Raw genomic sequence first — 26,258 nt, 5'->3', positions numbered from 1 at the left:
TACACCAAGACCCCACTCCTCAAACATCTCCAAAAGGACAGTAAGGTAATTCCTGTGAGTGCTCACCACCGGGCAACTCACATACATCCTTGTACATCTGGGGCCCACAATCAGTAATTTGTAAGTTTTGCCTTTAATCAGGCTGTGCCAGCGTGCACCTCAGTTAAGCCTCAGTTATGAAGAGGAGATATGTTAATATGCAGAACAGTCATTGCCAGAAAAATACACTGCCCAGTTTCTAAAAAAGGGGTGATGGGAAGACCTATATGCTGCAGAAATTCTTGGTTCATACTTTTCCCCTAATTACCAACTCAATGAGTGCCCCTTTGTTTTTCAGGTCACTCCCCAATTATATATTACATGTTTCCTTCATTCCACAACCTTTAATTCTTTTCCAGTGTTGCAGAATTAACTGGACAGGGTTCTTAATCTTGTCTCTACAAAGAACTTGTTGTAATTGCAATGAATGCTTTCATTTTGCTGGTGTCTGAAATACGATTTGCAGGGAAAGGGGGAGTGCGGGTTGATGCTAGTCCCATCATTAATAACATTCTTGCAGGGATTGTAGTGGTGGGAGTAAAAATCCCAAAGCTTTTATATAATAATGAGCATGTGTCTGCACGTGAGCTGCTCCTTTAAGAAGCCTTGGGCTAGTGGAAGAAGGGGGATCCGGAGAAAAGGCAGCCCTACAGCTGTAACAGAGGGCAGAGGTTAAATCTGTTGGCATTTTTATCGCAAGTATGGTCACTGCGTACCCTCTCCCTGAAGGCTTCACTGAATTAGAGGTGTTTGCCATCGGCACTGCCCTGCTGGTAGAAGGTAAGCTCGGTGCAGGACCTCAGCAGCAGTAAGATTTTTGCCCCTATTATTCCTGGTGGGAGGGGGAAAGAAAATTGAAGCAAACAGCAGCGTTTGTAGTATGCTGACCCAGAGCTATGGTGGTTACTGTGGCTACGTCACCAGTATTTCTGGTGAGTAAATTGGGGTGAGCTGCAAGCTGTTTGCAGTGAAGATCTGCTCTGTATACATAGCTGCCCTATGGCAGGGAAGTACTTGCTACTTAGCTTTCTTATCAAGAATTTGGGATGTAAGATTTTGTTGTTGACTTTTAAGGCAATTTTATCTTCCTCGGGGGAAGGATGTTGAAATGACTGATAATCTCTCAATAAAATTGGGCTGCTTGTTTCGTGGGCTATGATGGCCGTTCTATAATCAAAGACGATAGGTCCAAAATAGTCTGTTAACTGTGAGCATACCTCCAGATTGCATTGGTAGTGCTGCAGTTGATGGCTGCTGGGTAAAAGTAACAAACAGAAATATAGTTGCATGAAATTCAAAAGCTCTCACAGTGTTAAGAAGCAAAATTTGAGGTAGGAGACCGTATTAATTTAATTTAGCCAATGTGGGCTTTTCTTAAGGTGTGTGCCACTTTGTTGAGATACTGCAACAAAACTGTGAATTTCTATCTATCTGGCAGCTAGCGAAGGACAGGCTTGTAGCTAGGATTATTTCGGTGTCAGTCACTGGAGTCTCTTCTGAGCTACATCCCAGTCAGGGCCTGGGACTCCATCCCTGCATACTGCTGCTCAGCTGGGGGTGCAGGGATCGTGGGCCCCAACAGCGGAGGAGGAGAAGCTGTAAGCACCATCAGAATGGGATAAACGCTCATCATCTCACCCCATGAACGCAGAGCATGGGAGGAGGGAGGATGCCCGCCCTCTCCTTGCAGGCGAGCTCAGCTGGAAAGCAGCATTGTATCTGCCTGCAAAGGAAAGCTGGAAGAGCTGTGTCAGAAACTCTTCCTTGGAGGAGAGCGAGCGAAGAAAAAGCTTCTACTTCTGGCCCATGGGAGAGCTGCTGCCTAAACAGACAGTTCAGGGCTAAGCCTGGCCAACAGCCGTTAAGCCATCTGCAGGGCCTGGCAGGTCCTGGCGTGACTTTACCCGTCCTTACCGAGTGGTGAGAAGTGAGCGGCAGGAGGACAGGGACACCGTTGGGTGCTGGCAGAGGCCAACAGCCGGGGAACGGCTGGTTGTGGTACCACGGCCCTGCCGGCCCTCACCTGCCCGCACACCCACCTGTGCTCGGGGGCTGCAGCCTGCCAGGGACCTGCAGTTGTTGAAGTCCAAGCAAAGTACCTGCTGGTAACCTTCACTTAAAGCTACGTGTGGTCTAACACATTCATGTTTTACTAAACACAAGTATTTTCTATAGGGTTTTAGGCAGAATGTGCCCAGCAGATTGGCAAAACAACTCTTTGTCATCTGACTTACTTAGAAGATCAAACTAAATAATTAAAGATTAATTCACTTTCTCAAAGACTCTGAGAGAAAGGCAATGAAGACCTTTTTTTGCTGCAGCTTCTAAGCGCAGTTTGCAAAAAAGTTGTGGGGAAGAGGAAAACCTTGCATTCACTTTATTAACTGGACACATTTGCTGTTCTAAAAATTAAAACTCAGAGCTATTCTTTTTTTAATTTAGTAAACTCTCTGTTTGTACACTCATGACGGCCTTCAAGAAAGAAGAGTGGGATGAAGCCTGGAGGTTCCAAAAACAGGGGAAAGATAGCAGAAAGCTGATAGAGTAATAACTCTTCAGCTCTACTCTAAATATGGTCACAACATACCTCTCCTAAAAGCTTCACTGCATTTGGGAGAGTTGGCAGGAGTTTTACCCTGTGGGTGGAAGGTAAACTGGCAGGGAGGAAATAAGAACAGCAGAGCTCCAAGTATTTCTCCTGGAAATATTATGTTATATGTTGTGTAATGAAAGACGCACATCAGCTGTTACTATGGTTATGCCATCAGCCATTAATGCAATTAAGGTAGGAGCAGGATTTCTGACTAGACAAAATCATCCATCTTATGTAACTGCAGAATTAAGACAATGAGCATAAGTAACTATACTACTTTACAGAATTAGGGGATATGGATTTTTTCTGCACTACATAATTTCTCTTTCCAAGAAGAACACAAAGAAAAAGACACACTGCCTCTCATCTAACTGAGACTTAGAGATGGGATGTTGAGTCAGAGCCTCATCAGAGCTAAAATAATTCAGGTCATCTTGAAAAGGACATTAAAGGACAAAGCTTGAGTTTAAACCAGTGAAGAATAGGTTTCAGGGTGGCACAGCTCTGTTCTGGGTGAATAGCTGGGGTTGCTTGGACCTTCCTCTGAGGACCAACATTAACTTATTTTTTAAAATCTATCAGTGACTGCTTTTTATAATTAGATTATTCCTTTCCATGTATAGTCTATTGACGAAAGGCAGTAATAAGATTGAGCTGGTGTGATTCAAGCACTGTCTAGGTTAACCTTAGATGGAAGCCCGAAGGGAGGCAGGCTGACTGAAACACGGCTGAGGGATTTCGATGCTTAAACACAAAAGAATGTTACAATTGCTATTAAACACAAGCCATTTCTCTACCAAAGACAGGCCTGGAGATGTGTGCACCAGAAGCATGTGCTGGCTGTCAGCCCCTCTGAAACTGCCTCCTCTGCATCTCCCTCGCTCTGACTCATGTGTCCCTGGATAGAGCCTGGAAATCAGGTTTCTCTATTAAAACAAAAGGCAGAATTACAAATAAGATTAAACCATTTCTGTTCCACATGACTGGCCATATCCCTGATGCGGACAGTGGCTTCAGCTGTCACCTATGACTTCTCTCCTGAAAGTCTTTGTAACTTGCGTGCAGACTGTGACCACTACAGATATATTCCCTGTGCATAAGTTTCCACAGTAATAATTGTTCTCTCAATAAAGAAAACAGCAGTATCGTTGTAGATATTTTCCATTTCCGGTTGAATCACGCCAAACAATTCTGTATTTCAGCCCTGCTTGGCTTCTGTCTGAATGGCTTGACAATTATTTCTTTCCGAAAAATCAAAGAACTCCGAACACCCAGCAATCTGCTCGTTCTCAGCATTGCACTGGCTGACTGTGGGATCTGCATCAATGCATTCATCGCTGCCTTTTCCAGTTTCCTAAGGTATATCTTCTTTTTCCTAAAGGATGCTCAGAAGAACCGTGTGAAAATTAACAGCTTAAGTTCTAAGAGGTCAAATTAATTAAATTACTCTCTTTCTAGCATACCACCTAACCAACCTTCTCATTTTCTCAATCTGAAACAGCAAAATGAAAGTCTATATAGTTCTACCAGGCAAGTAAAAAAAACCACTTTACTGCATATAATCACTGACAGATTATAAGACTGATTATAGAAGATGTTTAACCAGACAGCTTTACCAGTGGCTATAGTAGAAGCTACTTGAATATCAAAACAGTGGTACATCTTCATTTGACTAAACCTCTAGATTGACCCCAAATTTATCTGCAAGTCTTTCTGGTTTTTTATGAACCTTTCTATTAAAGCACTTGCTTGAGAAGCTTCTGGAGAATGAAAATGCAGATCTGTTAGCAGGGAGGTCACATCAGTTATGACACATTTGATTTTCCACATTTTCACACACATCAATCATTTAATCAGAGGACAGAAACAATATCAAGCATTTCAGTGAATAATTGCAACAAACAAATCACAAGCAAACCATACTGAAAAAAACCCACCACCCTATAAAATAGCTGATGAATAATTCCATCTAAGTAGCATATTTTTAAACCCTGGAAATACCTTTAATAGAGAACAGAAATACATTTCAAGCCAGAATGTGACCATTTTATTCTGTCTTAATAGATATAAAAACATTTTCACAAATTAACAAGTCAATAGCTCCAGTGAGGCCTTATTTAACACTATTTTACCTCCTGTATAGGTCACTCTTGTTTCAGACACTTATGTCTTACTGAAGTCAGTAAAGATGACTTTACTGAACTGGAGCTGAGAAGCTAAGGTCAATACATCAAAATGAGTTTGGTTTTAACAATTACAGGACATTTTCTTTTAAGTGGGAGCAGAAGTTTCCCAGCCTCCCAAGCAGTCAGCTATCTCCTGTTCAAAGGGACTTCCAGGGGTAGTCTCCTAATGAATTACACTGGTGTTCTGTAAATACATGAGAAAGGAGATTGCTGAAGACTTCCACCTCACAGCCAGCTTTATGAGCATGAGTCAGGTTAGATGAACACAGAAAGAAAAAAAGCCGTGGCTCCTTGCCATGGGTGACCAGGATATTGAAGGCACATGTCAGCAGATGTCTGTCACATGAGACATCTCATGGTTCTTTTCATTCTGTGTCTGCAAAGACATTTGAAGGCCTCAGTCTTGCTATCAGGAGTATTTTTATGTGTTGTGAGCTCTTGTATTGTGTTGCATGGTGAACACTGACTTTCCAAAAGGTTATTACTCATTTGCTACTTTCACATGTTGACAAATTGGCTGCTCCCAGTGGGTGCAAATTTTGAAGATATGGATAATTGGATGAAATGTAGATTTCAAATTAAAAAACAACTTTCCAATACATAAATGCAGAGTTATATTTTCTTCTCCATATTAAGAGTAAAAATAGCTGTTGTACTATATCAGACACCGCAGCAAGATAAATGCTGGCAAATACCTAAAGACAACCACAGTAACATCTTTCACAATGTTTCTCAGACTTAGAAAGCATGGGCACAGGCTATCATTTCACCCTCTCCATTAATGCAATTTCCAAACATGTCTTCACCTTTTTCTATCATTTTCTTAACATATTCTGTGTTTGTTGACAGATACTGGCCCTACGGCTCTGACGGCTGTCAAATTCATGGATTCCAGGGCTTCTTGACAGCACTAGCCAGCATTAGCTCCAGCGCTGCAGTCGCCTGGGACCGATATCATCACTACTGTACAAGTAAGGGCTATAATTTACCTAGCAACCTTACCCAGATCCTGCTATAAGGCAGCTTGCTTAGATTTCAGAGAATCAAAGCAGGCACATATTTATTATCTGCATATCTTATATGTAAGTTTATTTATCTTACACACAAGGGAGAAAGCAAATACAAACAATGTCTCCAAAGGACCCAAAGGATCTCTTCCCTTACAAGGGGCACTAACCAATGACCTTCAGGAGATATTTCCTCTTCCAGATCACATCCAAGTTGTGACCCTCTTGCCATGCTTTCACTTTGTCCATAAGTAATCTTCAGTGTCCCAAACAAAATCCAACTCCTCATATTGAAAAAAAATCTATGCACGTTGGGCTTCCATCCAACACCCTGCTGTGTACCAAACAGATCTTCATACCCATGCAGAGTTTACTAATTACAGATAAATTTGGTGTAGCTAGAGAGCTGCCTCTGCAGACACAGCAGCTGGAACAGAGCCCACGTAAAGCACTTCTGCAGAGGTGCAATGAAGCAGACAGAGCTCAGCAGCCCCGTTGTGCAACACACAGGCACTTCGGGGTGCAAGAGCCATTTGTGGGGTTTGTGCTACATTCCAGGTGCCCTTATGAAGACTGGAACTCAGTACATTTGTTACCAAGCAAGGAACAAATTATCTGCAAGTTTCAATAAAAGTAGCAGAGCTATTTTTAAGTACTGATAAGAGGAGGAATATGTTATTTTTCTTCTCTTAGTGAAGGCCATTTTTTGTTTTTTCTTGCAATTTAGTTTTTAACTAGCTCTGACACCTTATCTGGATTTAATGGAAATGTAATATTAGACAGGGAGATCAACCCAGAAAATTTACCTTTTCTGGTGGACTTACGAAAGCATGTTTTTTATTTAGGTGAGAAATAGAGATTGACAGGATTGTCAAATATATGGATTTGTAGAGATAGATATACTCTGTCTTTTATCACAGAAATTCCTCCCAAACTTTAGCAGTACTGGATTTATGCATTCATGTAGCATGAGTGGAAATTTCTGTTGAATTAGGGTGCTGAGGTGGATTTGGCATCTGCAGAGACTGCTAGGGTTTGTGCTGGGACTCCAGCTGTGCTCCAGCCACCACTGCGGATAGGGAGAACAGGGGGATAACTGTATTCTCTTAGAACAGAAGTCAGGAAGCACAGCAAGGGGCATTATCATCTGCTGTAAAACAAACTAGCAGCCTTGTGAGCACTGGAACTGGCAAAACCTGCTTTCTTGCAAATAAGGTGCACAGGGATGATGTTCGCTTTTGTCTAGTAAGATAGGCTTGTGCTGACTGGTCTATGGGTTCTTTCACGGGCCCTCACCTCTCCCCAAACACCAACTTTCACAGTAAATGCAGCAGCTTAGTACCTGTCAGTCCCCACTTCCCTCTCCAGTTTCCTTCTAAGTAGCCAATGTTTCAGTAGTAGTTATTAGGAGAGGACTGAGTGACAAACACAGGGTGTACAATCTCATGGCCCTCATTAGGAAAAGGGAAAGAGACATGATATGAAATATAAACTTATTCTGAAAGGACATCCTAGTACTCTGTAACGCTAGGAATGCCCTAATCCGTACTATTTGGCCATTTTGGCAGTCATGTGGGAGCCACCTGGGAGAAATGGATGAGGTCCTCCCATGAAGATCTGCAGCTTTCATGTTTCCTGCTAAAGCCAGGCTCTTTCCAGAGGAGTAAGGAGTCTAGAGCACCTCACGTGACCGCACTGTTCTCCAAAAAATTGTGTCCCTTTAGCAATGTTGATAGGCAAATGCAGCCCTCCTTTTCTTTTGCTAAAGCACAGGTTGCTCAGACCACTTCACAAAATATTTTCTAAATGAAAGTGTAAAATTTGGCTGGGGAAGAAACTGCTGAGCTGCAGCGCTTCAATCCCCTCTGCCGTTAGCATCCACACAGCCATTCAGGCACAGCCACCTTATGATTAAAGCAGGCAGTGGTAAAACACACCCAGAGCACATAGTGAACCTGTTCAATCTGGTGATCCCACTGAGGGCGGCAAGGTTGCCAACTTTTTGTTCTGCAACTTTGTCAAGAATTCAGCTCAGGCAAGGAAATGGTTATTTTTCATGTCCAGACAGAGGCCCCAAATAATGCAGGCTGTTAGCTAAATCCATACTAACACCTTTGGACACTAAAATGTGTTTGGAGCTAGAAGAGTAGCACCTGTATTTTACAAGAGAGAGAGCCTGAAAATAAGCATGTCTTTGGAAAGACATTTTACTCTCTGCAACATTGACTTTAATGCTTTTGTGTCATGTGCTCCTCCAGTCAAAAGCATACTACATTAAGAGCACAGGCAGAGAGACCCTAAGGGCACAAGCTTCTTTACTTTGCTCAAATTATTACTTAGTGATGGCCAAACATTGCTGCTATTACTGCACATTTGGAACAACAAAACAAAAACAAAAACCCAGAAGGTTTTAAAAGCTCATGCTCTGTGGCTGTTCCAGTAAAACCAGCCCCTTCTAGTTTCATCTTTCACATGCTGATTGTGAGGAAGATTAAGTCATATTTCATAGATCTGATATACCAAGCCTACAAGCTATACTGCGTTCTCAATCCATACATTAAACTCCTGTTGACACTGGTGCGAGTTGCATGCCTGTACAGAAGGCACCAAATGCCTTTGCCTAAAAAACAAAGCTATCAACCTTTTATCTTCACTCCCCGGGAACTGGTACTCCTTCCAGACTCAGTTACATCATCCCCAATGTTTTTGTTATGTCCTAACAGTTTCCTGAGAAAACCTTTGTTGTGGCATTCCTCAGCTTGATGCTTGATTATCCACTATCCATATTTCTGAGGAAGAAAGAGCTGATGAGAATGTGAGAGATTACTATGATGATGAGAAAAAATGGGACTTTTCAGCCATTCTGGATGCTAATAACACAAATATGTTCACCAACATCCTGAAAATTAACTGAGTTTTTAAATGTGGAAGTCAATACAACTCCCAGTGACAAAGTGCTAGCCTTTAAAGTGTATTCATATCTAGACATGTCACTCATCAGAAAACAGGTTAATATTGATTGGCATATGCAAGAAAATAGTATGACCACCACACATGACAGAGAAGCTAGAGGTTCAAGACATTTTACTCTCCCCTCTCTTTCTTTCTTCCTCCCAGGCAACCATGCTGGGCAACTCTTTTTTCATCCCCTAAATGTGGCTTTGGGGCCTATGAGATGCTACTTTCATAGCAAGGAGGAGAGAACTGTAGAAATCTGTAGTCTAAAAGTATGCAGTAAGAGGAGAAAAGGCAAGGGAGTCTGAAAGGTTTGAAAGTCAATCACTAGCAAAATGGGAATACTCAAAATTTGATTGTTAGGAGGAAAAGGAGAAAACAGAAGCAGTTTTATGCCGGTGCCTGACAGTGATGGAGGAAAGGGCAAACTCTGAGGAAGCTGTCTATCAATAGCCAAGCATTCCGGGCAGAAGATGACATTTTATATTGTTAGTTCTCCCTCTCTGGCCATTCAAATGAGGAAAACATCCTGAATTATGTTCTTAACATAGCAAGGGAGGAAGGAAGCAGCAGCCTGGGAGGTCTCACTGGAGTTGGGATCAGGAAGGTAGAGGGCAGCTTGTGGACAGCCCAGGGGGTCAGCAACCAGAAAGCAGGCAGCCACCTACCACAGAGACGTCTTTGCTGAAGGCATTGCGATCTAACGCACGGTTCATTTTGGTGAGAGGGTAGCACGCTGCCATCAGCAGTTTGTGGAGAGGGGAAGGATCCTGGTCAGGTTTTTTTCCTTTCAGAACCACCACATACAGTTACAGTTTTAAAAGGACAGAAAAAAAAAATCTAGATTTTACACTTGCATTTAAGAATTAGGGGGAAATGGAAAATCTGAAGTGATCTATGTCAGTACTTTTCTCAATATTACGAAAGAAAAGACGAACAAAATCAGCAAGGATTTCACAGCAGCATTCAATTTCAAGAAGCAGAATTGCAGTGAGTTTTATCTAATCCTTATCATTCAAGGAAACCTAGGTTGTTGTATCAGTATTCAAAGATTAGCAACTACCATTTGCTCCAGTTGCAGCTGTCAGCTGTCAAATCAGGAGCAAGTCCTTACCTCCTGTCACACTTACTGCAGCCACCCTGCCACACTTCCTTCATCTAGTCTTGTACCTGCATCATTTTTCCCTGACAAAATGCCAATGTTTATACAGCTCTTGCATTTTCACTGAAGCAGGAGGTAATCGCCAAGACAGCTTTATGATCATGGAAAACCACAGCAAAAAATTAATGGAGTAAAAAAATCCCTTTATTAGGTTATTTTAAAGAGCTTTTTCTAATGATATGCACAAAAGAAGCTATTACGCAGTGCAGCTTTCTTATTCCTACAAAAACCGAATACTTCTGAGCACCAGTGACTGGTGCTTTCATACTGCAGATGAAGTAGGTACCAACACCTATTTTACTTATGACTGATACATATTTTCCCTTATAAGACATTCAGATATTTTTGTCTTTGACAAACTTTGCTGATTAAGTGATGCATGCCATGAAGCCTGGTACAAGCCATATTGTTCTGTAATATATCAGCTATTATAATTTTATCATTTGCAAGAATGAGGAAAAAGGACTTTTTTCCCTCCATCCTAGAAAATCCCGTTGACCTTTTGTTTAAGAAATTCCTTTTGAACAACAGCCTGAAAACTAGCTGAAAAGTAGCCACTGTATCAGAGAGATATTTTTGCTCTTTCTGTGAAAATCAGCTAAATATTTGACCAATTTATAAATCTTCAAAAAAATCTAAATTCATAAATGTCCCCACAGACTAAAGATGGAGAAATAGCTTATGGTTATGTCACTAAAAACTGGCCAGCATAATCAAAAGGATTAAAGTACCATGTTCTATCTAGCACTTCCTAAATTTAAAATTTTGACATCACAATTTTAGTAATCTTTAAAAGATGGGGGTTTTTTGTTTATAAGAGTGACCTCTTTCTGTTCCAAAGCAGTTACAGAAGCCATTTAAAATTCCCTGTATTAATATTTCACTGTATGGAAAAGAGAAGCTTCCCTCTTGCTTTTCAAGCCAGAGCACAAGAGTGATTAGACTTTATAGGACCATATTGCCAGCACTGGGCCCTAATCAGGAATTACATCCTTAAGCATATGCTGAACTCCATACATACACATTTAACTGAATTATGACCTACGTAGCTATTACATTAAATTTTATCAGGCCAAAAAAGACATTTAAGGTGAAGCAATGGCCTGCTCTGCACAAAAACAACTGAACTGCTCTTGACTTGCTCTCTTGCTGTCAGCCCTCTCAGAAGAGGACATTTTTGCCATGTGAAGGGAGCACGATTCTTTCACTGTTCTTGTACAGAAAGTATTTTTTCTGGGTCAAACTGAAATAATATCAAGTTTGTTTAATTTTATAGTCATAGCTACTTCTGATGTGTCATTAAATGTTTTCTGGAGGGTCAACAGGCAGCTGATTTCACCAGGACTATTTCACCATTAATCTCATTTTGCAAAAGGCCAAATCGAGAAGGAAAAATTTAATTCTGTTAGTTCTGATTCTCTCCTTTTCTAGTGTCCAAAATAGGGCTCCTTAAGTGTGAGGAGAGAGAACATAGGAACTCAGCCCCAGAGATGAGCTTTCCAAACACAGGCTGTCGAGACATGCCCGGTGCCAGACTCCATTATTGCATGGTCCTTTTATTCTACATCCAATAAGAAAATGGTGTTCTGTAACACCCATGGAAGAGTAACTAAAATAAAGGTTTGTCTTACAGTTTTTCATAGAAGAGGCACAAACAAAGCAAAAAAATTCAGAAAATAAAGGGAAAAAAAGAAAGCTAATGGAAATTGAGAAGTGTCGTCTCACTGTGCTCCCCACAGCCCTGCCAGGTGTGTGGCCCTCCCCAGTCGCAGCAGAGGGAGAACTGAGGCAGGGCACTGACAGCCAAAAGCACGGGGAGTTTTCCCCCAGAGCATCCTATGGGCTCCACTTCTCCTGTTAAAAAACTAAATGTAGAAATCTTCATTAAAGCTACTCTTGACAGAAAATATTTGAAAGCCATTCCAGCAGGAGGCCTCACAACTTTCTTGTTGCCTCCATGCATCCCAGCTGGTAGTACATGGGGCCAGAGGAAAGATGTGGCACCAAGAGACTAGCCACCGTGAAAGACCCCAGAGGTGGTGGGAGCCAGTGGAGCAAGAGCTTCTCCTGCTTTTCTGTGCAAGGCGACAGCAAGGAAGGTGAGATTTCCACCAGCCCCCACACACAAGCCTGCAGGCAGCTGGATCAGCCACCCTCTGCCAACGCAGGCACCCACGGGTTGCCTTCAGCATGCCACCAACACTATCCCAGCGGCTGAGGGCAAATTTTGTCAACACAAGGATCTTTTCCTTACGTGCAAAGATCCATAAGGTGCCGGTGTGTGGCTAGGACCCAGTGGCACTAGAGTGCCTCAGTCAGGGCCCGTCGTGTTCTGAGACCTTCACGATATTGCAGTAGTCCATGAAGTGAAAGAATGGGGTGGAAAGAGAGCAAAATTTCTGCCACAAGGTGCCACAAAAAATAATTGGTATTAACTATTTTATAGGAATTGCTGAGAAGCAAAAAAACCCCAAGATTTAGTTTGGCTTTTTCAGAATATCAGGAGGGCTTACCACTTACAAAATTGTATTCCCAAAGCAATAAAGCTACTTTTGGCTTGAGCTTGGTTTAAAAGAAACATGATTCAGATCCAGGTTTCAGTGCAGCTGCTTCTGATAATGCCTTTAAAACATTGCTAGAATACGTAAAACACAAAACAAACCCGACAGCTTATGTAATAAGCTTTCTCCTGATTGAATTTCAAGTTACAGTTGTGTAAAGCCAAGCTACAAGAACCACTATGTAAAACACAAATGGAAATGGAAACCTTGGATGAGTAACAACTCTAACATGCTTGTTTGAGCATATACCTAAATAGGACGCAGTTCTGAAAGATACAACTTAGGCTACATTGCTTCTTTGGACTTGGAGATTAAGAATAATTACAAGTTACTAAAAAGTTTGACTCGTATTTCTAGTCCTCTAAATCAGAAACTATTCCTTTATTTTCGTTTACGTCATTCTAGAGTCATATTACGTCAGTACAGCAAAGCAATATTTGAGCCTCTGCAGACAAAGTATATCTTCTATGTAGGAATCACACAAAAGACAGATATTAGTCATTATTAATCATTCTTCATTAGTAATTCTTAAAAAATAATGTTTTAAATGACTAAAAAATCAATAGATTTTCTGGCAACTACCATATAAAAACACAGAGTATTTAATAAAAAGGATTTTCTTTACTTTTGCCTTGGTATTTAAATTGCAATGTGTACACCTGTCTTTTCCCATAACTAATTTTTGAACACCTGCACCAAACAAGTTTTCCAAGTTGATTTTTAATGCAATTCAAACTCTAATTCTTTTCCCTGAAGAACCTCTGGAAGATAAGAGAAAGGACAGAGATAGAATCAGCATTCCTGTAAAAGGGCAATTTCACTGACACACCTACTTTATTAACCTTCTTTACAATATACAAGGACAGTACAACACAAAATAGCTACTGGAGAGCTTGCAGTCCTTCCTGGAGCTGCTGCCTTATGGGGATCTACAGCCTGTGCGGACCCCATGTGCTCTCCACCCACGAGTCAGCCACGTCTGATCCCATGGCAGGGGCTCACCTCATGCACCTCATGCATCTCACCTCCAATCCTTCACCTTTCTGAAAAAGGTCAGAATTGGCCTGAATTTTCCTGGCCTGCTGTCATGATGCTGCTGTTAAGGGCAGACAAAAAGACTGCTTCCCAACCTCAGCGAAAATTACATAATTATTTCTCCCTAATGGGAGATTTGATTAGAAAGGAGCAGTGGGAAAAGTCACCGTGCTCCTTGCTGGTGCGGCTGGCGTCACGGGCTATTCAGCATGGGTATGATTATGGACATTAGCCTCAATAACAAAATTATCCAGGCCTTTTTACCCACAAGCGGCAAGGCTAACACAATGTCCTGCAGCAGCGGGGAAGCCTGCTTGCCTTCTCCATGAAGAAATACTTCCTGTGTCTTCTGAAGTTTCCAATCTTTCATTTCATTCATTGACCTATTTCTATGGTACTTTATGGAACTGGATGAGATAGGCACAAGTGATAATTTTTATTATAAAATGAGAAAAAAAAATTACTAATGCTAAGCTTCATATTTCCTGTTCCAGGGTAAGCACTGATCCTAAGGGCAAAATAATTTGACCAGCAGTATTTTTAGAACAGGATCTGTTGTCAGGTTGTGTATATATGTTCACATATATATTGATGAGCAGCAATTCTAGAACAGGGTACATTTAATATCCACGCGTGCCCTGCACTCCTGGCAGGGCAGGAAGTAGGCAGGGGCTGGGGAGTGTGTGCAGAGTCACACTTCTGATCTGACCCACACCCTGCAGCAGGGCTCTAGTTCTTCGAATGGTATTTATTGCATTGCCCTATTCCTTCTACTCGCTGCCTCATCTGAGTATTCAAACATGTTCGCAAAACACAAGAATGTAATGTTTGTAACAGCAGCTGTATCTCCAGTGTGGTGCAAAGCTGAGCAGCAATACAACTTTTGTCTAAGTAAGTAAAGCACACAAAAGGGAAGTACAATTTGCTGTTTCCTGAAGTCTAAAAGCTTCCGTCATACTTTATGCAAGGTTGATTCCTCCAGACTGAGGTCAGCTTCAAGCTACAGAACACAGACAACTGCTTTTTTCTGCCCGAGGCCCAGGGGCCGGGGTGCTTGGCTCTGGCCCCACAGAGCCAGACAGCTTTTCCCAGTGGTTTTGTTATGGGCACGGAGACCCCCTTTTCTCTTCCCGCAGGGAGCAAGATGCAGTGGAGCACGGCCGTCTCCATGATGGTGTTTGCGTGGCTGTTCGCTGCCTTTTGGTCCGTGATGCCCTTGCTGGGGTGGGGGGAATACGACTATGAACCCCTCCGAACCTGCTGCACCCTGGACTACAGCAAAGGGGACAGGTGAGGGCCAGGGCCAGCTCCCAGGGGAGGGGGGCTGGAGGCTGCCGTCCCCTGGGGTGGCCTCGGCAGCACGCCAAACCCCCCAGCTGCCCCCACCATTGTTGCTGGGGCAGATCTCCCTCCCCAGCGGCTGGGACGAGGCAGGCACGACCCGAGGCTGCCTTGACTTGCATGGCAGCGTGCGGGAGCAGTTAAAGGCAGCTTCCTCCGTGGGAGAGGCTGGTGCTTAGGCTTCTGCTACTGCCTTGCTCATCTATGAGCTGCATCTTTTCTGGGTTTCGGACTTGAAACTCTTTCAGAATGGCTTTGTTTTCATGCAGTCCAGCACAGATGTCTGAGTAGGGATGCTTGGGTTTAGAAACCAAACACCTGTTGTGATTTTCTACAATACTGTCCATCCCACACACAACAACATGGCACAACTCAACCGGCCTTCAGCAAATGCTGCACCTAAAGCATGCTGACAAAACTGGTTTTGGCAATTTTAAAAATACAAGTTAATGAATATTTACAGCAAGTTTACAGAGATGCCCTAGAGAGGAATTAACCACCTCTTTTTTTTCCCTCCTCACCCTTTCCAGAAACTATATCACGTTCCTTTTTGCTCTGTCCATTTTCAATTTCATGATCCCGGGCTTCATCATGCTGACAGCTTATCAGTCCGTACACCAGAAGTTCAAGAAAAGTGGGCACTATAAGGTAAGAAAGCTTCCTCAGCCCCTGCAACCGCCTTGCCAAAATAGGGCTGCATCCAATAGAGACAAAGTTCTCAAAAAGCCAATTTCTTTCACAAAGTCTTTGGCTCAGCTCCTTCTGTGCCAACTCCCCAGTGTTACTGGAGTAAGAGGGTAGTGCAACACAGGATGGGGCCACCCAGAAAGTTTGTGGAAACCCCATCCTTAGAGATTTCAAGATTTGACCAGCCACATCTGCCCTGACCTAGTGCTGTAGACAGTTCCCTGTCAAAGCATGAGTCAAACTAGTGACCCTGAGGATTCCCCTCCACCAACACTGGTCCAAGTCTAGTCATAAAGCAAACATGCAGCATGCAGAATATTTGCTAATAGCATATCAATATTTATGCAGAGAAACTTGCTCAGGAAGTATCATTATTTCTTGCTTTGCTACAGGCTCTTAGCTTATCGCTGAGGAAGTCAGCCAGAACTGCAGCACTGCAAGGAAACACACCGGCACCCTGTGGGGGGAGAAGGGCCTTTCTATACATGTCATGTTTACACTTGGCTGAGGAAATTCAGAAAGCTTTATGAGCTGGAAACAAAGGAATTGCTCTGGTGTGGCAGGTTTATGGGAATGTAATGTGGTGATTATATGAGTTGTTTCCTTAGGTGCAGGCTATACAGTCTGGGGCACTATGCATGGCTGGCGGGCACAGCCTGACCCCTGCACTCAGTGAAGACGGTCAGTTCCCAAGGGGGATGTTATACCAGCAAAGGCAGACTGGTTTGTAGCTGTCTGGAGTAAATACATGTGCCCTTTACATATTTCTTGAACAAATCTCAGTGTTTGTTATTATAAGTCTATGACCTTTTTTTCAGTGAGTTTATGCAACAGCGTGTGATTTTTTTCCTTATGATTTTCTGTAGCTGTGCAGACTAGTTACGATGCAGAAAATTTAAGGATTAAATTATCACTTCCCTATTCATTAGTATTTATAACATATTTGGGAACAGCTGGCCATGAACACCATGGATAAGGCCCTAGCATGAAGGACAGAGGAATCCTGCCACCGCAACACAGATGCCACTGCATCCATCTGTCGCACTGCCATAGTAGTGGCTTAACACAGCTTATTTATCTGCAAGACCCTCTAAGAAGTCAGCAAAATGTCATTCCTTTTTATCTGTTTTTAAATTTACACATTGCCCTCCCCCCTCAGCAGCAGTTACTGGCCATGGCTTCTGTGTCTAGCACACACACCGATTTACCTGACCTACCATAAGGTGCTTTTTGACCTCTGCCCAGGAGCAACTGCCACTCCCCACCCGGCCCCCGGGAACAGGGCTTTGGGGCTTGCTGCACAGGCAGCCCTGGATGCAGAGGGAGCTGTGCTTGCACACCTCTGACATCAACGGCAAAGCAGCAACGATATGGTGTATACTGCTGGCTGATCCTCTCCTGCTGCTGAACACAAACCATGGTCTCGCAGGATCTGTCCAAGCCGCTTTGTTGCAGTGTGCGGTTGTGAAACACAAAGGAATTTATTGCTCTTGTTTTTCAGTTTAATACCGGTTTACCATTGAAGACGCTGGTTATTTGCTGGGGTCCCTATTGCCTTTTATGCTTCTACGCAGCAGTTGAAAATGTGATGTTCATTTCACCAAAATACCGCATGGTACGTCTATGCCACCTGAGGGAATTCAAACAATTATATTCTCCTTACTCTCCTCTGTCTGTTCCTATGGAACAATGCCAATTTACTCACAATTGGTTTTACTTGCTATATATGTTATATATGTTATAACAAGTAAAACTAATTGTGAGTAAATGTTGTAACATATGTAACAAGTAGATTGTTTCCTCAAAGCATTCTGTTCAGCTACCACTTTTGAGGCAAAACAGCTGAGCATGGTGATATAACAGGTATTATATTACTGCTTTGATCCAGCAACAATTTAGGAAGCGGGGGGGGGGGGTTCTTCAGCAGTCAGTTAGGGGTCTGTAGCCTGTACTCCTTCATGGTTTGTAAGAGCTTTTTGTGTCCTTCCCAGAGTCAAGTACCAGCTCAAAATTTTCAATTTTGAAGAGACTGTTTGTCTCATTCATTTTTCTAATACTTCTCTCTCCTCAGGGAAGCTGCAATTGATCACTCTTAGGGTTATGCTGCCTCCTTTTTTTCCTTTTTTTCTATGAGTCTTCGCTCCGAGACTGCCTCTGGGACTCAGTAATATGACATGAAACCTTTCAGCTTTCATTCAGTCCCCAAGAATCAGCCCAGTTTCAGCTCACCAAATGCATTACTGTACTTAGGTATTCAGTATCCCACATAAAATGTGTTAGCAATATCAGCCCACTTAGCTATCAGAAGGTGTCCACGGCATACCCTTCACTCCTCCTAAGTGTTTGTATTCACTGTCAATTGAAACATCCCAGTTTCAGGCAATGCTGATCTAAATTCTTTCTTCTGGAGACTATAATTGCCTGAGCAAGGGCCTCCAACTGACCAAATTGGTTTTACCACTCATCTCTCCAGGGGTAGCAAGCTACTGTCATTGGAGACAGGCACTTTTTTGGTAAAGGGAAACAGCCTAGGCTGAAATCAGTCCATTGGCTTCTCAGTGCATTTTCCTATTAATAAATATTGTGTCTCACAACAGATTCCTGCTGTTATTGCCAAGACTGTGCCAACGGTGGATGCCTTTGTATATGCCCTGGGGAATGAGAACTACAGAGGAGGAATATGGCAGTTCCTCACAGGACAGAAGATTGAGAAAGCAGAGATTGATAACAAAACTAAATAACCCATTACGACATTAAGCGAAATTAATGCAGGTACATCACTGAAAGCAAAACACTAGAGGAAACTGTGTGCATTCTCTGATATGTACGTGCAAAGGTGGTTCCACATTGGAAAGGCCCTGCATTGGCTACAAGCAATGAAGTACTGAAAGAAAGCCCTCCAGATAACTGTCCAAACCATCAAGAGCTGCTTGTCAAACAAGCTGCCTTAAACCTGTGTTGATTGTTATCAGTCTTATTTTATATGTCACTGCAAATAAACTATGTGCTGGAAAGCATTTTTTTTTCCTGATACACTAACATAAAAGCTCAGCAAATTAACTAAAGCAGGGTATTCGTTTATCCAGTGAGGCTGCCTCAAATCAATCCGTGCAGTTTGTCCATATGGTAATGTCTGGATTACTAAAAGTTTAAAAGAGTATCCAGTATTACACCACATTTCTGTATAAATAGCTTGTTCACCTGAACAATGCATTTTCAATGCACCCAAAATGGGTGTTCCCAAATTTCCATGATGAATCTGCCATCCTAATTCCATAAAAACATTTTAGTGGGCATTTTACCCCAATAAGGAATATTAGCTTGGCTCCTATTCAAGTGAATTAGTGTGTGACATTCAGCTTTGTCACACACTAAACTGCATCAGATTTTGCAGCTGCTGCTTACCAGGACAATCAACAAGCTCGTAGTCCATCATAAAAACATTCATCTTTTTATCAAACACTGAGCAAAAACTGAAGGGAGGTATGGGTCAGATTCTGTTCTAAAAATGTCATAAGAATAAAAATTAACTTCCCATCTGCCATTAAATTCCCCTACACTCTACACAAGTGAGAACAATCACTGAAATGGTTGTGACTAAAGACTCATAAAAAGCCACTTATTTTATAATTATCAGAACTCATATATATTTTAACCTACTAGAAATGTCCATTTTAAATGTCTGTATTTGCTCATGTTGCTTACATTGCCTACAGGATGAAAAACTGTCAGTTGATGTTGCCTGTTACTACAAGATGTGTTTCAGAATGACCCATTTGCAAAAAAAAATATGTGCATGAGACACAGAATATGAGAGAGTTTGCGTACAAAAAGCCAAACCTAATTGATTCTTACAAGGATCATATGGTTCATTTCCAAGTATTGATGGTGAAAGAGCTTTTGAAACTAACCAAAGAAAAAGCTGATCTATTCCTATGATGCTTTCCAACATAACAGAAGGCAAACCAGTTGTGTATGGGTTACAAAAGGGTAAGGAAAAGTGGTTGCATATGGGTTACAAAAGGGTAGATGGTGCAGTCCTGGAAGCTGACCAATCAGGGGGTAGAAGGGACATTCCCCTCATGGCTGGAGATATGAAATAAATGTCATTTTGTTGGAAGTTAACCAGCAGGATCCCATTCGGAGATGTGCTTTGGGACTTGTGAGGTTCAATCTAGTCACAAACTACCTGACAGAGCAGTGAATTTTGCCATGACAAAGTTATTCAGAATAATCACATCTAAAGCTGACAGCTAAGACTTACATCTTAGCTACACGTAATATTAAGTGAGCAGATGACAAAATGTTTGCACCGATAAGTGCAAAATAAAGTGTATGGGCACAAAATTACCTTTAAGTATGTATCTACAGTGACAGGCTCTGAATATGTAATTATCTCTTTCTCAGGAAAAAGACCTGGGCAGGCCTTGAAATCATCGGTTTACTTGTCAGCAGGGTCACGCTGAGAAATCCCAGCAGAATGCTAAAAAACACCAATAAAGGAATAGGAAACAAAAGAGGACACATGGTCACACAACTTGAAAGCCACTGTGCTCGGACTTACTGAATAGGGTGCATAGTTTGGGTCATTCCAACTCACAGAGGATATAGATAAGCTGGAAAAGGGCCACAGGGATGATCAAACATAAGGAGAAGCTTGAACACAGTAGGGATGAAATGAAGGAGGGTGCTGGCTCAGAAGAGGTAGCTGGTGAGGAGACCAGAGACAGCCTTATTGAACCAGGGGTTCAGGGGATGTGAGGGTGGAATGATTGTTTGCTGCTTCCAACAGCACAAGAACAATGGGACATGCAGTAAAATTAAATTGAGCTGTGTATTTTCTGAAGATTGCAATTTGAGGAGTGTTCTTCATGTTTGCCTACTGAAACACGTTGTGGCTTACATAACAATACTGTAATAACGTAATAAATAACAGCTTAAGACATTTGGTTAGGGTCTGAGTCCCCTTTGGCTTAACAGGAACATAACTCAGGAACTCGTCTCAGGCTTTGGCTCTTAGTCCATTTTCAGATTGATTTTTGACTTGCTTTTACTGTAAACCTTTTATTGTGGGAGTAGAAAGCAGCAGAGCTGTTTCTTCATTCTGTTGGACAGCTACAAATTTTAATGCACTTCTGTTTAGGTTTGTGTATTCTTTTTCATATTTGATTACTGAAAGCTAGTGATGGGTAAAGCTGAGTATTATTACTTAGTGGGCGTAAAGTTGCTAGTGGTATTCAAGCCTCAAGAGGAACAGGGCCTCTGTCCTGAGCAGTAACCAAAGCTGTCCTCTACGGCCACACTGAAGAAATGCAAGGTAACAAAGTCACTGAGACCTTTCAGACCTAGGGATGGTGCAAAACTTACAGATGTGCTTTGAAGAACATGGGACATGTTCGTATAGCCCAGTGTAGTGCTATAAAGTGAGACCACAGCAGAAGCAGTACAGTGCCTTACAGTGACATGAGAACAGGCTGTCCCACCCAAGAGGGGCCTCCCACAGCTCTCCGGAGTGAGACCTCACTTCAGGTGGCTCCCTATGCACTGCGTTGCAGTGAGTAGCTTTGAACTCCTGTTGCTCCCATCTGCTTAGAAATCCCACCTTGTTTCATTCTGCACCTCCAAACCTAAAGATGTACATCAAACCTGAATCATTTCTCCCGTCATTCTTCTCCACCCTAAATACCTTAAACGAATGCTTCTCAACCAGTCAGGCCCATAGCTGCCCCAGCCTAGGGGCTCTTTCATACAAGTTACAAAGGCTCTTGACTGAGTGAAGAGGCAAACGAAGCAGTTGAACAAACTGGGTGGACTTAAACATCTCCTCAGGTCTGGTTCATAATGCCTCGGCTGCTGAGTTCCTACCAAAGAGTGGAGGAAATGAGGTTGCTTGTGGGTCATTTATTGGATCATGGATAATCTTACTCTCTCCACAAAAAAAAATGAAACAAACAAAAAAGAGACAGAAATAAACATCAAAGTTTCCAGAAACTGGTCACCAAGGCAAAAATTCTCTTCTAGCTATAACTAGTTCTCACCACTAATTTATCCACATTAAGAAGAACTGGCTGACGACCACTAACAAGCGCACCAACAAGTGCTCTGTTTCTTTCAGAAGAATGAAAGCGAACTGCAGTGCATCAAGAAGCCCAACACACACGCCTCCAGTTAATTACACAGTTTATCCTTAGCACAGTCAGCCTTCACCACAGCAGTGCTGGCCTGATGCCGTCTGGCACTGCTGGTTGTCCAGATCTTGCCAATGAATATCTGCTACCTTCCTGATAAAGCCTGTCACAACAAGGTCCTGTATCTCAAGTAGGTTATGCTGAAGCATGCAAAATCCCATCGTGTTTTCACATTCTGGAGAATCCCAGATGGCTAGAAACAGGATTTATATTACCCTAACCGAAGTATAGCCCAGGGGCTTATACAGGGTTATACACTCCCATACAGATAGTATCCCACCTACTAACCAAAAAAAACCCCCATAAGAACAAAAAAGGAGAAAAGTGCAACCCTTGGCTGCATTCAGGAACTCAGCTTAAGCTAGAACAGCCAATCTGAACAGCAGTGATTAATACCTGTTCTGTCACTAAAGATAAGTGGCTACAACATACCCACTTTTAAAAATAATTAGATGGTACTTCAGGCTACTTCACGTTAGCTATTGCAGCCCTTTGTTAGGGAGGGTTTGGACGATTGCTCACGATCAAAATAGAAGAGGAAAGTGTGCCTCTCCTTAGGGTTCAATTACTTGATTCAGTATCCAACCACACTTAACACACAGTGATCTACAGTATTGTATCCAATATTACCAAACCACCCTAGTATCCCTCTTACAGGCAGTCTAATTCTGCTCATTTTGCTCATTTGTGTGAGAGTGAATATTTTGATGCAGTGATGAAAAACAGACTTCTGAAGAAGAAATAAAAGGCAATTTTTCCTCCTTATCCCTAGACACAAGCAGCATAATTTCTTCAGGTTTTCTTTCAACAGACAGAAATGCCTCACACCTTAAATAGCATCTCTTACAGACCTATTTTCAAGGCTATTAAATGCCCACAATTCCAAATGAAGTTACTGTGTCCTCGATAATGCTGCAAATCAAGGTCTTGCTGACTCAGTTTTCCTGTGCTGCCCACGCTTACAAACACCCTACAGTTCAATAAAAGGGAGTTGAGTTTTTCTGCAGTGCACATTCTTCGTGTGCTCCAAACACTTTCTGATGTATTTTTCCTAGCACCTCTTGTACATCTGATCAGGGCATTACAAACCAATTTAGTAATAGGGTCAGAGGAAGAATTTGCACTGTTCCCAGTCTATCATCATACTACTTTGAATGCATTATTGTAAAACAGTGAAGTGAGCTGGTTTTTCACCACAGGGAAAAAAGGATGGCCAAATTGATAAACATGGACCCAAGTGCTAATGATTGGTTTGGTTCACAAGTTGGGATACAGAGACTAAAAGTGTAATGTAAGATCCTTATAATACAATAATGGCATGTGTTAGTCATGAGTACTTATCCTTCCTGTCATGTCTCACTTAAATTTCTCTTCATGTTTCACCTATGAGGATGGCTAAGTGGAGACTTACACCTCAGCCTATGATATTGCAAGTTTGCATTTTGGAGTTAAAATGCAGAAATATTTGGTACTATCTGCCTTGTATACATATTCACACTTAGAGATTATTCATCAGAGGATTACAATCAATGGTCTGTATGAGCTACCCTAGACAGGCTAACACAGTAAATACTCAGAAGGTGCTTTGTTATGAAAACAGGCATTCCACTTTCTGCAGAGAAAATGGGAGGATGGCCCTGCTGCATTAAGATTATGTAAAATAATAAGAATTTTTAAATGGTGAAACACATGCCCACACATCTATTTCTGGTGTTGTTTGGAAATTCGCTAATGTAAGGTAATCTCTTGTGTATCATTAAAGGACAAAAGGATCCAATAATAACAGCAACAGAAAGCACAAAAATTCTAGGATCTCAGTAAGATGCAAGTTTGAATGATTATGTATACAATTAAAATTGTACATGCAAGACTTAAGAATTATTTTTTTAACACTTTAAGACCCTTGGATTTCCACAGGCAGGAATTTTTCCTGTGTTAGCCATGTATGAAACTTTTCAAAGCAGGTTTTGTTCAGAACGCAACACCAGATCATAGAACTGTTAGAAGAGGGAAGCTAGGGCTAAGTAAAGGCGCTGTGCTGGGCTACAGATTTTCCTCGTTTTAGAAGAAGCAGGAGCAAGCTCAGGGCTCAGCCTCCTGCACACTGGTTAGAGATGACTCCCCTGAATAATGCCAGAGAGACGAGGCAAATGTTGCTGAAGCAAGCTGCTACCTCCTTTGAGACTCTGGCCCACAGAAATAGTGAATACAACTAAGAATTTGCACCTATGTGTTACTTTCATGTTGAGAAGTATTTCAGATGCAGATTCAATTACCTGCTTCAAAGGAATCTAATTTTAATTAACCCAGGTTTTAAATTAATGTCAACTAATTGAACGCTGTTTAGAAATATGCTTCAGAGGACAACGCTTAATTCAGTAGGTCTCTAACGGTAGAAAATGTGCTTCCTTTTAATAACAATTTGTTCTTGGGAATCTGAAAAATAATTGTGTACTTATAAAGCAAGGTCTAATAGTGCTCTCGTAAGCCAAGTTTTTAAAAAAATTATTTCTAACTGGTAGTACAAGAATGTCACTATAGGAAGACAAATATTTGCAGCCTACAAACACATATACCTTATTTTTAAAGAAAGGACTGAAATGGTAACAACAATAGTTCACTTACATGTGAAAACCAGCAAAGAAAATTATATAATTAGAAGCAGAGAGCAAACTTCCAAGTCTTAACAGCAAGAGTGCTGAATTTTCAATGTGTTTAGATCTTGACAGTAAAACAAACTGTATTTTGGCAGACAACAGTTGGAGGCTCTAATTGCTGGAGAAGTCACTATCTGAATTTTCTTGGTGAACAGTGAGATAACGGATTTTTTCCCTCATGGTGTTCAATGATTTGTGTCCACTGCCCCAAGATTTGTTCCACTGAACTACACAAGGAGGTGCTACGGCAGCATTCTTGATTTCTCTCTCCATAAGCTGACCCATCATTCAAATACAGGCAGTTTTGCAAGCAAATTATATCACATTAGATGAGAGGTCCTTGTGTTGAAAAGCAGCTGTACAAGCAGAAGCTTAAGGATGCTATTAACTACCGATGGGGCAGCAAAAATGCCATTAAACAAATAGAGGGAAGACAAAACCAATGCTTTGATGGCAATATTTGTCAACTCTGGGGTTGTTCAGTCTAGAAAAGAGGAGGCTGAGGGGAGACCTTATCGCTCTCTACAACTACTTGAAAGGGGGTTGTAGTGAGGTGGGTGTTGGTCTCTTCTGTCAGGTGTCTGGAGATAGGACAAGAGGAAATGGCCTCAAGTTGAGGCAAGGGAGATTTAGGTTAGATATTAGGAAAAATTTTTTTACTGAGAGGGTTGTCGAACATTGGAATGGGCTGCCCAGGGAAGTGGTTGATTCACCATCCCTGGAGGTATTCAAAAAGCGAGTGGACAGAGTACTCCAGGGCATGGTTTAGGGGGCATGGTTAATGGTTGGACTCGATGATCTTGAAGGTCTTTTCCAATCGAAATGATTCTATGATTCTATGAACTCTTTCACTGCTGAACCAGAGTCAGTTCGAACCTCAAAGCTAATCGACGCTCTGCAGTTAGGCTTCTGACCCAGCAATACATTGAGTGGCAGCATGTCCTAGATATCACACGGAATCTCACCTCTGTTGTATGGATCAAATGCTGTATTTCCCAGAGGGCTCTGCAGCCTTTCCTTCACTGGGAAGGTTTCAACTTTCTTGAAACAGCTAACAAAGAAAAATCTTAATGGAGACAACACAGTGGGCTGATTTGCTGAGTTAGCCGTTTATCTACAAAGAGACTACATATTGAGATACTTGGCACAGACACGCAATATATCCAGCTCTTGGAGGATAGTCCCCAAGCCTGAGTTTGGTACATAAGCTCTCCCCCAAAAGTGGGATCCACATATAAGGTAAGAAAAAGCATCTTAAACAGACTATTAATCTGAAAAAGGGGGGGGGGCAGTTCATATCCTGCCCACTTGGCCTTTGGCACCACATCGAGCCACTTCCCTGCAGCCTGTTTTCAGCAAGGATTCAAAACCCGGGACTAGGTTGAAGCCTATCTTTTCACATAATGAGCAAGAAATCACTGTTATGGCCAAAAGAGATGCTTTTATGTAGTAGCACTCATCTGGGAGTGGAGGGATTCAGATCCATTTGTCCTTAACCTGATGGCTGTCAAACACACATCCTCTCTTGCCCAGGAGAGCCACCAGGCTGTTGCAAAACTCCTCCATTTCCCTATTGACACTATATTCTTTGCAGAAAAAAAATACAAGCTTTTTCCAACTGGAGAGGTAGAAAATGAGAACAAGCAATTTGGAATTGATTTGACTTAACTAGAGGGGAAGAAATTTGGATCATGTTGTTTTCTTCCAGGACAAAAATGCAAAGGCTCATGTGTTGCTAATGAACACTTGAATTTCTCCAAGATACTTGTGAGGATGAGTAAAATACGACAAATTACACCTCCTATGGAATTAACACATAGACTATTCTACGGACTAAAAACTAGGCT

General features: G+C 41.9%; 1 protein-coding gene across 1 annotated transcript; it reads left to right on the top strand.

The window, feature by feature from the left end:
* The first annotated feature begins 638 nt into the window (after positions 1-638).
* On the top strand, positions 639-18,583 carry RGR (retinal G protein coupled receptor). Its single transcript, XM_052799866.1, has 7 exons — positions 639-819; positions 3,835-3,991; positions 5,668-5,789; positions 14,675-14,828; positions 15,410-15,527; positions 17,068-17,181; positions 18,164-18,583. Exons 1-7 carry the CDS (start codon positions 741-743, stop codon positions 18,305-18,307), a joined length of 888 nt encoding a protein of 295 aa, XP_052655826.1. The 5' UTR covers positions 639-740; the 3' UTR covers positions 18,308-18,583.
* Positions 18,584-26,258: the final 7,675 nt, after the last annotated feature.

This window comes from Harpia harpyja, chromosome 10 (assembly GCF_026419915.1).
Source record: "Harpia harpyja isolate bHarHar1 chromosome 10, bHarHar1 primary haplotype, whole genome shotgun sequence".
Taxonomy (NCBI): Eukaryota; Metazoa; Chordata; class Aves; order Accipitriformes; family Accipitridae; genus Harpia; species Harpia harpyja.
Note: the sequence above shows the minus strand (reverse complement) of the source record. Positions and strands in the feature narration are given on the sequence as shown.